Here is a 15506-nt window from a genome sequence, read left to right as displayed (position 1 = left end):
ATACTATTTCAGTCCTAAATGTGTGTGTGTATGCAGGTGTGTGCATGTAGGTGCATGTGTGTGTGTGTGTAGCACCAAAATCTAAATCTAAATAGTATCTTTTTCCAGGGGATAGGTTATGGATAATTTTGTGTCCTCTTTAATACTTGTCTGAATATACTGAACTTTTTTTTTAAGATTTTTATTTATTTATTTGACAGAGATCTCAAGTAGGCAGAGAGCCAGGCGGAGAGAGAGAGGAGGAAACAGGCTCCCCGCGGAGCAGAGCCGATGCGGGGCTCCATCCCAGGACCCCTGGGATCATGACCTGAGCCGAAGGCAGAGGCTTAACCCACTGAGCCACCCAGGTACCCCTGAATATTCTGAACTTTTGTAATGAGACAGAACTGCCACAATTGTTAGATGAAAAACTATCTTTAGAGTGCTAAAAATGCCAGAATTTCTAAGAACGGGATTTTGTTTCTCTTCACAGTTAAATACTGAATCGGGAAGTATAGCTGGGAAAGATTTGCAAGAAAAACAATTACTCCAGCGACTGGAAATAGAGGTAGGATGTTCAAATGAAAGGGAATTGCCTGAGAGAGGGTGTTTAAATTTTTTATTATTTTTTTATTTGACAGATGGAGATCACAAGCAGACAGAGAGGCAGGCAGAGAGAGAGAGGGAAGCAGGCTCCCGGCTGAGCAGAGAGCCTGATGTGGGGCTCGATCCCAGGACCCTGGAATCATGACCTGAGCCGAAGGCAGAGGCTTTAACCCACTGAGCCACCCAGGTGCCCCGAGAGAGGGTGTTTAAAGAGCACATGTGAGGCATTAACTTGGCATGCAGGACCCTACTTTTGATCGGTGTCAGCTGTTCCAAGGCTGTCTTCTGACAGTAGTCATTAGGATTCACTATAGACTGAACTAGTGTGGACAGGGCTCTGATGCCTTCCAAAGAGAAAATAGGGAAGAGCTGTGACCCCAACAGTTATAATTTCTGGGATGGAGACTTTCAAAGTAACAGTGGAAAGCAGCAACAAGAGCCTTCTTTCTGACAGTAATCCTCAAAGGTGTGCTGCTTCCTATCAGCCCCTTCTGGGCAGGGCCTATCAGCAGCACCAAATGAGCATGACATAGGCCCACCTTGAGGTGGCATCTCCCCAGCAACCTGCGTGAGCCAATCAAATCACTCGCAATGGAAACCTGCAGCTGCAGATAATGTCACTTGGCCCCAAACACTGTACAGCATGTGCCTTTCCTGTCTTCCTGAGAAAGTTAGGGTTGAACTGCTGAGCCTGACCCTTAACAGGCCTTTGGAATTCCCCCCTACACAGACCAGATAAGGGATTTTTTTTTTTTAATAGGAAACTAACAAGTTCGCTCTTACAATCCCTTATTTGGTGCAGCGATCTGGCTATTTCACAGAGATTTCAGCTCTGCAAATAAACTGGAGACCATAGCTTCCCTCGGAGAAGCTGCTGGTTAGAGGTAGTCAACAGAAATCTCCACAAGACATGAACAAGGAAAGGTCTTGCTGAGACTCACCCAAAGGAAATCCCGGAGGAGAATGCTGAGCCCTTATTTCACAATGAAGCAGCAAGAGCGGGAAGGATTTGTAACACAAATGAATATCGACCATTGACCAACAGAGGCAGAAGGATTCTCCCAACTACTACCGCAGACCCCACAATGAGACTCTGGCTCCTTCATCTCCTACTGCTGTTCTCTGGCCTGCAGACCCCCACCTGGAGTTCTGAGGTAGGGCGCAATTGAGGAGGTGATTTCTTTATGGTCCGAGCTTCACTGGGGCGCGTTCCTGGTGACAATCTTTAAGTGACCTTTGGTCACTTGGGATCTAATTTCATTCAGACATTTTTAAAAAGATTTTTTATTTTATTTATGGGACAGAGTTGGGGGGGACATAAGCAGGGGGAGTGGGAGAGGGAGAAGCAGGCTCTCCACTGAGCAGGGAGCCCAATGCAGGACTGGATCCCAGGACCCTGGGATCATGACCTGAGCAGGAAGTAGACACTTAACCAGCTGAACAACGGAGGCACCCCTCATTCAGACTTTTTAACCAATAATGCTACTGAAGGTGTTGAAAGCAATTCTTAAAGATTGTGGAATGCTTTAGAGTTTATAAATTTCGCATTAATGGAAGCTAGAGGCATAATGTGATTTTCTTGATTCTCCATAAAATTTAAGTAAAACATTGCTTCTGTAGGACAAATGATATAAAATAAAGTCTATTTGGCTTTCGACTGTTTCATAGGGATCAACTCAAAAGAAGTATTATAATTTAAAGTTCTATATAATAAAAAATAACCTAATGTTAAGAGATAACAGAGTACATATTTGAGATGTAGTGATATATTAAAATGTTTAGAGCTCACAGGATGTAACAGAACATGATATGGTTGACTTTGTTTTGTTTTGGCTTAAATAGATTCTGTAGGCCTATTTGTAAACCTTCTGTAAAGAGTTATTGGTAAAAATCATGTAAGCGGTCTTAAAAATCTGCTCCATTTTACACACACCTAGATGTCTTCTCATCATAAGTAATAGTAAAACACCAAATGGTGTGGTTTTGAGCTTCAGCTGCAACATCTTTGATGTTGACTAGATGGGATCTTATTTCTTAATATAAGGAGTGCTATTTATTACAATGCATTGTTTCTTTGCTAAGAAGAAAACATCTTGGAATTTGGATAGTTGAAAATATGGCTCTTAAAAAATAGACTGATGATACTTAATGAACTTGTATTTAAATCTCTAACCTCAGTTTAATATGGACTAGATATTCGTCCATTGAAGGGCATCTTGGTTCCTTCCATAGTTTGGCAACTGTAGCCATTGCTACTATGAACATTGGGGCACAGAAGGCCCTTCTTTTCACTATGTCTGTATCTTTAGGGTAAATACCCAGTAGTGCAATTGCAGGGTCATAGGGAAGCTCTATTTTTAATTTCTTAAGGAATCTCCACACTGTTTTTCAAAGTGGCTGTGTTCCAACATTGTAACCATTACCACTAACAGTATAAGAGGATCCCCTTTCTCCACATCCTCTCCAACACATGTTGTTTACTGTCTTGTTAATTTTGGCCATTCTAACTGGTGTAAGGTGATATCTCAATGTGGTTTTGATTTGAATCTCCCTGATGGCTAGTGATGATGAACATTTTTTTATGTGTCTATTAGCCATTTCTATGCCTTCTTTGAGAAGTGTCTGTTCATGTCTTCTGCCCACTTTTTGACATGATTATCTGTTTTGTGTATGTTGAGTTTGAGGAGTTATTTATAGATCTTGAATATCAGCTCTTTGTCTGTATTGTCATTTGTGAATATCTTCTCCCATTCCGTGGTCCATATATACTATGCAGTATTATGCCCCCATCAGAAAGGATGAATATCCAACTTTTGTATCAGCATGGACGGAAGTGGAAGAGATTATGCTGAGTGAAATAAGTCAAGCAGAGAGAGTCAATTATCATATGGTTTCACTTATTTGTGAAGCATAACAAATAGCATGGAGTACAAGGGGAGTTAGAGAAGAGAAGGGAGTTGGGGGAAATTGGAAGGGGGGACGAACCATGAGAGACTGTGGAATCTGAGGAACTAACTGAGGGTTTTGGGAGGGAGGAGGGTGGGAGGATGGATGAGCCTGGTGGTGGGTATTGTGGAGGGCACGTATTGCGTGAGCACTGGGTGTGGTGCATAAACAATGAATTCTGGAAAACTGAAAGAAATTTTAAAAATAAATTAAAATTTTAAAAATATGGACTAGATATTAATAAATAACATTCAATTGACTACCCATGGGAAATTGTCTCTTTCTCATTCCTGGTTTCTAGGAGGAGGGACTGTCCTAGGCACAGTCCTGAGCACTGTACCACTCCCCTGGTGGTGGGCAATTTTAGTTGATTGGTAACATCAGGAATAATAACTAGGCATTCTGAGTTTGACTCTGCTCTTCCTCCCCCTGGGAGTTAGCCTTACAGAAAAGGGCATGAGCTCTGTGTTTCTCTATGACAAGAGTCTTATCTTTGTGCTGGCCACAATCCAACACTGTCTGCAGCTCAGTGGGCAAGTCGCCTTGTTCTGTGGTATAGTCTTAACAAGTCTACTTGCCATCAAACCTAAAGATGTGTGCCCCAACAATTCAGCAATGAAGGTGATATTTGAACCTTCATACATGCTCTGTTTTCCTCAATTTTTAAATCAGATCCTGGTCAAAAGAGAAGGCTGTTATTTACTGGGGACCCTTTGGGAGAACCCAACATTACTCATCACTGAAGTTTTTTCTTAGGTGAAGTTCAAAGACTTAATACGGGTTTTAGGTATTCATAAAAGAGATATTTATTAACACCTATGACAGAATGTGAAGGGCTTTAACAGGAGAAACAGAAAGTATACATAAACTTTAAGATTATAATTTTTTTTCTTCAAAGTACTATGCAAAAATACTGGTTTTGGTTATACAAGAAGGGTCACTTCCTCCCTGGGGAGGTGAGTCTTTTGAACTTCTAGTAATATTTATCAAACCAAATTCAATCTCTGGCACAGATCACTGATGCAGGATATACTAGGGCAGGGTAATGATTATGAGTGAAACTTATTCTAGCAAATACATTTTGAGAAGACGTGGCTTTATGGAGGATAGCAAGTCAACCAGAACATCCACCACCTGATTTGAAAAGTTAAACTCGAGATTTTTCTTTTTTTATAGGTTGCAGTTAACATCGACTTTGACTTGGCACCAGATTCCTTTGATGATCAGTACCAAGGCTGTAGCCCACAGGTCATGGAGAAGCTACGCCAAGGGGATTATTTCACAAAAGAAATAGAAGCACATAGAGATTACCACGGGGTCTGGAAGAAAGCCCACTTAACCTGGTTGAACAGAGCCAAAGATATCCCCAAGAACATGAATATTACACATGTTCTGGCCATCTTGGTTTATACATCAAACAACAGTGTCCACACAAGCTTCACCAGAGCCATGGCCAATGCTGGGAGGTCTCCACAGCATTATGAACGTTCATTCCATTTCAAGTACCTACACTACTACCTGACCTCAGCGATCCAGCTGCTAAGGAAAGAAATGGTCATGAAGAATGACTCTCTGTGTTTTGAGGTGTATCATAAGATGAAGGGTATCAATTTGGAAGCCTACAGTGGTGCCACCATCCGATTTGGCCAATTCCTCTCCACCTCTCTCCTAAAAGAAGAGGCACAGAAGTTTGGGAACCAAACTCTATTTACCATATTTACCTGCCTGGGTGCACCTATACCAGAAGACTCTCGCAAGAAGGAGGTCCTGGTCCCTCCCTATGAGTTGTTCAAAGTTGTAAATATGAGCCATCATCCAAGGGGAAATTGGTTGCAGTTACGATCCGCTGGGAACATGAGCACATACAACTGTCAGCTGCTAAAAGGTATTATATTATCCATCTAAACGGAATCTATTCTTTTTTTTTTTTAACTTTAAGATTTTATTTTTATTTATTTGACAGAGAGAAATCACAAGTAGGCAGAGAGGCAGGCAGAGAGAGAGAGAGAGGAGGAAGCAGGCTCCCTGCTGAGCAGAGAGCCCGATGCGGGACTTGATCCCAGGACCCTGAGGTCATGACCTGAGCCGAAGGCAGTGGCTTAACCCACTGAGCCACCCAGGTGCCCCATAAATGGAATCTATTCTTATCAGGATCACAGACAACTATTCTTTTTAAAAAGTTATTTTTCTGAGTAGGGCTTATTGGGGACCAGGCCAAAAATATGGAAATTGGCCTTCAGGAATGGTGGAACTGACAGATTAGAGAAGACTTGCCTTATTCCTGGTTTCCCTCCCCTTCTTTCTCCTCAACTACTTCTGGGAAAAATGTGTTTCTTCAGTGCTAATATGTGGGGCATTCTAGACACAGAGAGTAAACCTCTACTGGAAAAGATAGCACATAAAATATAGCATTTTTACCTTCACCCTCAAACTCTCTTTTGCTTTTTGTTTTGTTTTGTTTTTGTCATGGTCATTACAGGAAAAGGGAGTGCTGTGAGTAAAGCAGGGGGTATGACTTAGTCACTTACTCTTATCTCTTACCCATCTTCTATGTTCCAGGAACTGGGATGGGAGGCATCATGTGATATGAGATGAATAAAGCAAAATCACTATCCCAGGAGGAGTTTTAGTCTAATAAGAAATGGAAATATGAGCAAATGTCCACACTTGAAAGCACTAAGCAATACACCAGACGTTCAAGGAATGGATGTGGCTTCTCAGTGTAGGAAGCTACTCATTCTTTCTGTGAGAAAGTCTTCACCATCAAGGACCCCATGGGACTTGAAGTAGGAATGGGGGTTTTCAGTGAAAGAAGAGAGGAAAAGTCATTTCAAGCAGAAAAGAGCATATGCTGAATGACAGAGCTTTCAATCAGCCAGTGTCTTTAGGGAATCTCCACAATTCTGGATGGCTAGAATGTAGGAGGTACAGGACATGGGAGGAGCATGGGAGTCAAAAAGGAATACGGGATGGGTTGGGGTGGAGAGACTTCTGATGGGCCAGATGGTTAAAACTCTTGTATTCTATGCTAAGGAGTTTCAAACTTCATGCTATAGGTAATGAGAAGCCACTGGAAAATTTTAAGGAGTGGAACAGCAGTTAGATCAGTATTTTAGCAAGGGCTCTAATGATATGGTGGAAAATGAACTGAAACAGGAGAAACTGAAGATACCACAGAACAACAACAACAAAAATATATTGCTAAGATCTTTTGTAGAAAAATAGGTAGCCAACTCCACTCTGTCCCTGTATGTTACCAGCCACAGTCTCTGCACAAAATGGTAGTTCTGTGGCAAGTGCTATGCCCTGTTTGATTCAGAAAGAAGATCGTCCTTATCCACACGTACATTTCTTCACACTCACACTTGACTGCAGTGTCTACCTTCAGAATATCCCTGACTCTTTCTCGAGTCTGTCATTATTGCTATTGTTAGTAATTCAGGCTATCAGCATTGCTCAGCATTTTGGGGCTGCAGTGTTACAGTGATCCTGAAATTGGCTTCCATGCTGAGGTCTTGGGCCTGCTTACTCAGGCCTATCTGCAAACCCAGACCAGGAGAGAGGTGACTTATCAATACTTTTATCTCTTGCCTATCCTTAGAAGTGTGGCAGGCAACAATAAGGGTGGAATGAATATCTATTCCACAGAACCAAGAGATTAGTATTTGCAGAAGAGAAAGAAAAACTAGAGTATGAAGCAGTGAGATTTTGATACCAAACAAGAACATGCGTAATCAGTTTCCAGGGTCCTTTAGAACTATACTGTTGCTTCATCCTCATAGAATGAAGCTGAGACAGAAAAATTTTTGTACTAGGTTGATAAGCACAGTATTAAGTAATATTAAGTAAAAAGTTGTAGTACATTTACATCAAAGGGTAGGAAACTGAGAAAAAGGAATATAAAATAGAAACTATTACCCATACTCCCAACTCTGTAAGTCTCAAAGGAAACTATTTCAAGGTTCTTCCCACCAAATTAATGATCTTTGCTTGCCTGTCAGAAAGCTACTCAAACACAACTGGGAGTTGAGGCTTAACTCGAGTAGCCATGCACACTGCTAGACTCTGGAAGCTTGGCTGGTCTTGACTGGGTATTTGAAATCACAAATCATACTTAAGGGAGTCAGTAAACTCATATTGCTCTGTAAGTTCTTTATGGGCAGTCCTGTGACAACATAGTATTTAAGAGTCTGGCATTAATCCAGGCAGTTTGACCCCAGATCTACTCTGTCTCGATTCCTATCCAACTTGTACCATTTTTCAGCTGTGTCCTCAGTCCAGTTGTTTAAACTTCCTATGTTCTTCTACTATGTAAGGAGCATCATAATAGAGCCCCACAGGGTTTTTGTGAAAATAAAACAAAATACAAAAATATTTCTACATGATCTAGCATGTAATAAAGGGTAAATAAGTGTTAACCACTATCAACTTCAGTCTCCTGGCACATAGAAATGTTCAATCTACATTTGTTGAAAAAAAAAAAAATCTGTATTTGTTGAACAGCAAAAGATAAAGCATTCTCTTTCAATGCTTCTAAGTGGTCTTGTCTTTGGGTCAGATGACCAGATAACTCAATTGACTAAAGACAATTTCAATATTTGCTAGAAAGAGAAAGTATTCTAGAAAGCTCAACCCTTAGTCAAATATAGGGAACTATAGCCATGATGTAACTGATCTGGAATGTGGTCATTTGCAATGTGAGTTACTACATCTAAATTCTTCCTGAAAATTCACCACTGTGCAGTCTTGGGAAGAGATTGTAAATGGCAGAAGAAAATGACCCCTGGTCGTAGAAGGTGATATTTTGGTCAGAGACATCACGTGGTAGGCCAAGAGCTGGAGCTGGAGTGTCTTCCCAGCCGGCACAACCACAAAACTATTTGGGAGATTGAAAGAGGGAGAGGAAGCAGCTCGAGGTGTCGGGATGCTGCTCTTCCTTTGACTTCATTGGCTCTGGCTGAAAGTTGCAGAGAAGGCTGCTCCATTCTCCGGTTCTGCCTTCCCTAAACCTCACATGGAAGCCCACTAGGGAAGCCTCAAGGCTGCCATTGGCTGGTTGTTAGCACAGACACTTTAGTTGAGGATAAAAAGACTATATTATCTCGAGATATAGATCCACCTATCTCTATGGATTACCAAAAAAAAAAAAAGTTTGATTAACCTCATGATGCTTTCAGCTATTTGCTGCAATGGTGTCTGTTTTCTCAAAAAGTAAGCAGTTTCTGAAACTTTCCTTAAGACATTTCTGTTAACTGACAAATAACAACTTTACTTATCCCAACATCGTGGAGCAGTATTGGGTTGATTCATATATGAACAATGGGAGGAGGGAAGTGCTGTATTTTTCTTTTCTGGGAGTCCTTCGCTGGGAGGGAGGAAGATCAGTGGACCCTCCCCAGACCTGCTTTTCTAGCTAACTGCTATTGTCTGCCATCAACCTCCCAGTCGGGATTCCCAGAAGGTATTCTGGAGGACTGATATCCAATTCCTCATGAAACTGGTATCCTCTCAAGAGACTCTTTCTTATGCCTTCAGTTTTTTTCCCAAGCAGAAGCCCCAAGCTATTCTACATATAAAAAGTCCCTCTGAGCCAATGACTTGTTTCCTCTCTTGTTCCCTCTTAATCTGACAGACATCATATTTGAAAGACAATACTAACACTTTTAAAATTGGTCAGCCAAGACACCAGAACTCTCCCAATGAAAAGACAATAGAATAAAAAAAAAAAAAAGACAATAGAGAGTATAGCTTCCCCAGACCTTAGATTTATTTCGAAATTGGTTCTGTTAACTTGAACCTACAGTTCTCAATTTTAAAGAGTATTCATAAATCTGTTGCCTTCAGAGTAAATAGGTCAAATTGGTAGCATAATATATTTAAGCAAGGGCATTTGCAAAGGAAAAATTGTTTAAGACATTCTACACTAACAGCCCTCCCTTCTAATTCTTCTCTCACCCCTCTTGTGACCTATACTGGTTACCATAGAAACAGATATTTTCATGCCCATTGAAAGACTCAAAATATGTTAGTTATTTATCCGTAAATGTTCCTTTGTTCAGGAAAATAATCCGTGCCAAAAATCTGTAAACACACAAATACATACTCTGTTCTGTATCATTGGATTCACAAAGAAGGATTTATTTATGGAAATGTTTCACATAATCAAAATTCTTAAGAATTTTTCTAGAAAAAATACAGTCAGTTTTTGTAGTAAGCCTGGTTTTATATGCTAACTTTGCCAGTTACTGGCAGTGAGAATGTGGGCAAAGGCTTGGTCCCTGTGTGTCTCCATTTCTTTATAGGTAATATAGGGGGAAATGTAATGAAACCTTCCCTATAGGATTCTGGCAAGTGCGAAGTGACTTAAGCATGTAAAAGCTCTTAGATCAGATTCTGACATTAGTAAGTACTCAAAACTTGCTGCTACTATTACTGTTACATATTATTTATTTTATTTACTTCCTGTTTCCTGTTTTCTCTTGCCCTGGGCTTTATCTCAACTTAGTGTTCCCTAGTTGTGGCAGCACATTAACCTTGAAGTAGAGTGTCTGTCTCTGCTGAATGGATGAAAGAATGAGTAATTGAGAGGTAGCTCAGGCTGTTAAGCGTCTGCTTTCTGCTCAGGTCATGATCCCAGGGTCCTGGGATTGAGTCCCGCACTGGGCTCCCTGCTCAGCAGGGAGGCTGCTTCTCCCTCTTCTCCCTGCTCAAGCTCTCTCTCGCTATCTCTGTCACTGTCTCTGTCTCTCTCTTTCTCAAACAAATAAAATCTTAAAGAGAAAAGGAAAGAATGAATAATTGAATGAATCTAGGAGACCACACAGCATGGTAGAAAAAAGAGAATAAACTTTGGAGTCAGGAAGCACTGGACACATATGTTAGTAGCTATGTGGCCTTGTGTGAATAACAACCTATGAGCCTGTTTCTTCATTTATAAAATGGGGCAAAGGGGAGCATTGTGGCAGTACTTGGCATCCACCCTCTCAAACACAATTGAAAAACTCTAGGAAAGTACTTAGCACATGGAAGTGGGATAAGAGTTCAGTGGCACAAATGTGTGTTTCAGTGATATTGACAGTGAAGAAAAAAACAAAGGAAGAGACAGAAGAAACAATGTTTATCAGTGTCTGAGTGCCTATTTTATCAGTGTCTATTTCCTAGATAACTCTCTAAAAGTAATACTCATTAATCTCCACATTTTGACAGAAAAAGGCTGTAGATAACATTTGCCTCCAAATATCAGATTAAATAGGTATACTGTATGTCAGTTTTAGTTTTTTTCTGCTTTTTTCAAGGGATTGAGTGTTTCTTTCTGAACAATCTGATATTTCACAGATTCAGAGTTCAGGAAATACAATCTATATTATGTATTTCTCCCTAAACTATATACCATAAGGCCAGATTGATCAGATTAAATTATAATCCACAAAAATATTATACTTACATAACAAATCTCATTCACAGAAGGTTTTCACACACACTATCTGTTTAATTCTTATATCCATGCTGTGCATTGGTTACTGACCCAACTATACTGGTGGGAATACTGAGGTTGAGAGAGGTTACGTGGTTTGTATGAGATTATTCAGTTTATAAATGACAAAAGTAAGACCTTTTCCCATGTTTTATGACAAAAAGCCCAGGACAATGTTCTCTATAGACTGCTTTCAGGAGATTTATTTGTCCGTTCAAAAATATTGTTAGGAACCTACTATTCGTTTCAGTCCTCTGTGACTGTGACTGCATTATAACTCACTTCATACACACGTAAACATACAAGTACACACATATGTATAACAAGACAATCATTCACAGTACACATGTCATTTAACTCTAGGGTTTTTTATTCTAATGCTTTTTATCACATTATTGGAATGAAGGTCATAATAAAACATTAATGCATCACAACCTCCAATTTGAAAAATACTCTACTAGATACAGAGGGGGAAAAAAGCATTGAATAGATAGTCTAGAAGAAAAGCAAAAACAAATGCAAAAGTAAATTTAATGTGAGTTATCCTTAAATAAAAGATTTCATAGACATTTAATTCACAAATGTTTTTCATTTATTCCCCTAAAGAAAGATATTGTCTGTGTAAAAATAATGATAATAATAGTGTGAGGTAGAAATGTTAATGACTGTAAGAAAGAGAAAAAGTAACAAGAGAGGAAAGAAAAGTTACATTAACCTGAGAAAATAAAATTAAAGTAAGCTTTTTTAATATCCTAGTTATGAGAAAGGGGGCTGAAGAGGTGGTTTTGAAGAACGAATATGACTACAAAATAGTAATATCTGTATGTTTGTCCTTATTTGAGCTTCAGTCATTATAGCAGCCATGAAGCAAAGTAAAGGGGAATGGTAGTGACCCTAGAATTTGCAACAGTCTTGAGATGAGATGCTCTCGTTTTACAGATGAGAAAGCTCAGGTCCAATGAAAGTACCTAACATAAAGGTCATCTAGGGACAAAGCTTCAACACTTCCAGCTAATCACTTCCAGTAACCATAATTTCTACCCACTACATTGTTTCACTGTCAGTCAATATTCTCTGATAACTCTTCAGTAAAATCATATTCCATTACAAAGTTAGAAAGAACAGAGTCAGAGGTCCTTGTGATCTCAGCATCAGTGAAGAGAAAACAAAACAAAAACTTTGGGAATTACTGTAGTGAATGAGCTGCTCAAGTCATATTAATGGTCTCAAGGTCCCTGTGAGAATTCAGATAATAAACTAGACTAAAATTTAAAATAATAAATTTTAACAGGAACTTTAACAGAAGTTTAGAAACATTATGCATTATTACTTTTCCTTGTCTACTGTTAATGGTAAAAATGGATTTTTAAAATTGTATTTACAGAATTCCAAGAAATTCCAGGAAACTCTAAGGATTTTATGCATTATTATGTGAAAGTAATGGGAAAATATTTCTCCATCATGTGGTCACTCTATCAAGCAATATGTTCAAATATTGAGGCAATCACAGAGTTAAAAGTCTTCCTGAACCCAAGCATCTTTTCTACCTTAAACAGTCAGTGAAGTCTAGTTGAAAAGGAAATCCCTCTCTTTAGAACATTTTGTGGTATATGGAGAAATGATACTGTAGCTAAAAAGATAGAGTTAAGCCAGACTGCCTGAGCTGGAATGCTGCCTTCAGTGCACATTAGATGTGCGCTTAGTGGTAAGTTTCTCCACATGTCTGTGTCACTGTTTGATGACACTGACAATGAGAATAATGAGAATAAATACCTCGTACATTTCCTGTGAAGATTAAATGAGCTAATTGATAAGAAGTGCTTAAAACAGACCACAGCACAGAGTAAGTTGCTAATCAATGTCAGCTTTCATAACGGTGAGGAAGGTGATGATAATTAAAATGGTGATGGTGCCACTGGGGACAATAAAGATGGAAAATCATGAGCTCTCACACACCAACTAGCCGGGAACCTGGAGTAAATCTCTGAACTCCTTGGTGCTGTTCCATCTGCAAAATGAGCAAGCTGAATTCTGCTGGTTAGAAAAAATTTTAAGGGCGCCTGGGTGGCTCAGTGGGTTAAGCCGCTGCCTTCAGCTCAGGTCATGCATGATCTCAGGGTCCTGGGATCGAGTCCCACATCAGGTTCTCTGCTCAGCAGGGAACCTGCTTCCTCCTCTCTCCTTGCCTGCCTCTCTGCCTACTTGTGATCTCTCTCTGTCAAATAAATAAATAAAAATCTTTAAAAAAAGAAAAAAAGAAAAAAGAAAAAATGTTAAGAGGATACTTTTATAAAGTAGCGAACTTCAAATATTTTTATTAGGAATTTTCTAAGTTAAAAAAAAAGTGAATCAAAGGAGAAATGAGGTTGCTTTTTAAAAAAAAAAAAACTCTACTCCTTAAAAGTTCTCTTTGTGTTCATTTTTACAGGTTCCAGCAAAAAGTACAACCCCGCTCCTGTGGTTATTGCTTCTCTCTCCTTTTTGACCAGTGTCGTCACCTCTTCCAAAAGTGGAGTGTAAAGGAAACTTGGGGTTTTGCTTTCTCTGTGCCTTTCTGCTTGATGCCAGTCAGGGCATCCTGAATACCCTCGGGGAGTCACTCTGCCCAGTTATCAACTGATGTAACACTCGCTCAGCTCACTGCCTGAGAGCAGACCTGGAACTCAGTGTATTTCTTCTCCATGGATAGAGAGATTCATCAGGAATAGAAAAGGACCCAGTCAGAACTAGTGAGATACGGTCATGGTAATTTTTTGGAATTGGGTTTGGGAGTGGGATGGGAGCCTTTTAACTGAGTGGAGATGGAAGAAAGCAGAATGAGTATGAGCCCACAGCTGCTAGCCACTCTCTTGCCACCAGGAGGGGAGACTCTATCTCCTTGAGAATGGAGCAAACACAATGAAGGAAGAACTGAAAAATGGAAGGAAAAAAAAAAAAAGAGTTCTGGGGCACCTCGGTGGCTCAGTCTTTAAGCATCTGCCTTCAGCTAAGGTCATGATCCCAGCCAGGGTCCTGGAATCAAACCCCATGGGGATCCCTGCTCAGCAGGAAGTCTGCTTCTCCCTCTCACTTTGCTTCTGTTACCTCTCTCAATGTGTCTCTCTCTGCCAAATAAATAAATAAAATCTTTTTTTTAATAAACATATAATGTATTTTTATCCCCAGGGATACAGGTCTGTGAATCGCCAGGTTTACACACTTCACAGCACTCACCATAGCACATACCCTCCCCAATGTCCATAACCCCACCCCCCCTCTCCCAAAACCCCCCCCCCCAGCAACCCTCAGTTTGTTTTGTGAGATTAAGAGTCACTTATGGTTTGTCTCCCTCCTGATCCCATCTTGTTTCATTTATTCTTTTCCTACCCCTCAAACTCCCGTGTTGCATCTCCACTTCCTTATATCAGGGAGATCATATGATAGTGGTCTTTCTCTGATTGACTTATTTCACTAAGCATGATACGCTCTAGTTCCATCCACGTCGTCGCAAATGGCAAGATTTCATTTCTTTTGATGGCTGCATAGTATTCCATTGTATATATATACCACCTCTTCTTTATCCATTCATCTGTTGATGGACATCTAGGTTCTTTCCATAGATTGGCTATTGTGGACATGGCTGCTATAAACATTCGGGTGCACGTGCCCCTTCGGATCACTACGTTTGTATCTTTAGGGTAAATACCCAGTAGTGCAATTGCTGGGTCATAGGGTAGCTCTATTTTCAACTTTTTGAGGAACCTCCATGCTGTTTTCCAAAGTAGTTGCACCAGCTTGCATTCCCACCAACAGTGTAGGAGGGTTCCCCTTTCTCTGCATCCTCACCAGCATCTGTCATTTCCTGACTTGTTAATTTTAGCCATTCTGACTGGTGTGAGGTGGTATCTCATGGTGGTTTTGATTTGCATTCCCCTGATGCCTAGTGATATAGAGCACTTTTTCATGTGTCTGTTGGCCATCTGGATGTCTTCTTTGCAGAAATGTCTATTCATATCCTCTGCCCATTTCTTGATTGGATTATTTATTCTTTGGGTGTTGACTTTGCTAAGTTCTTTATAGATTTTGGACACTAGCCCTTTATCTGATATGTCGTTTACAAATATCTTCTCCCATTCTGTCAGTTGTCTTTTGGTTTTGTTAACTGTTTGCTTTGCTGTGCAAAAGCTTTTGATCTTTATGAAGTCCCAATAGTTCTTTTTTCCCCTTGCTTTCCTTGCCTTTGGTGATGTTCCTAGGAAGAAGTTGCTGCGGCTGAGGTCAAAGAGGTTGCTGCCTGTGTTCTCCTCAAGGATTTTGATGGATTCCTTTCTCGCATTGAGGTCCTTCATCCATTTTGAGTCTATTTTTATGTGTGGTGTAAGGAAATGGTCCAATTTCATTTTCCTCCATGTGGCTGTCCAATTTTCCCAACACCATTTGTAGAAAAGGCTGTCTTTTTTCCATTGGACATTCTTTCCTGCTTTGTCGAAGATTAGTTGACCATAGAGTTGAGGGTCTATTC

At 40.1% G+C, this 15506-nt stretch overlaps 1 protein-coding gene across 1 annotated transcript; it reads left to right on the top strand.

The window, feature by feature from the left end:
• Positions 1–1499: 1499 nt before the first annotated feature.
• ART4 (ADP-ribosyltransferase 4 (inactive) (Dombrock blood group)) lies at positions 1500–14161 on the top strand (the record flags this gene model as incomplete). The annotated part of the gene is made up of 3 exons (XM_059404483.1): positions 1500–1739; positions 4708–5416; positions 13434–14161. Coding segments are annotated over 3 exons (1041 nt in total), but the record flags the coding sequence as incomplete, so codon positions are not given.
• Positions 14162–15506: the final 1345 nt, after the last annotated feature.

The sequence above is a fragment of the Mustela nigripes genome, chromosome 6, assembly GCF_022355385.1.
Source record: "Mustela nigripes isolate SB6536 chromosome 6, MUSNIG.SB6536, whole genome shotgun sequence".
Taxonomy (NCBI): domain Eukaryota; kingdom Metazoa; phylum Chordata; class Mammalia; order Carnivora; family Mustelidae; genus Mustela; species Mustela nigripes.
The sequence above is the reverse complement of the archived record's forward strand: the minus strand, read 5'-3'. Positions and strand labels throughout refer to the sequence as shown.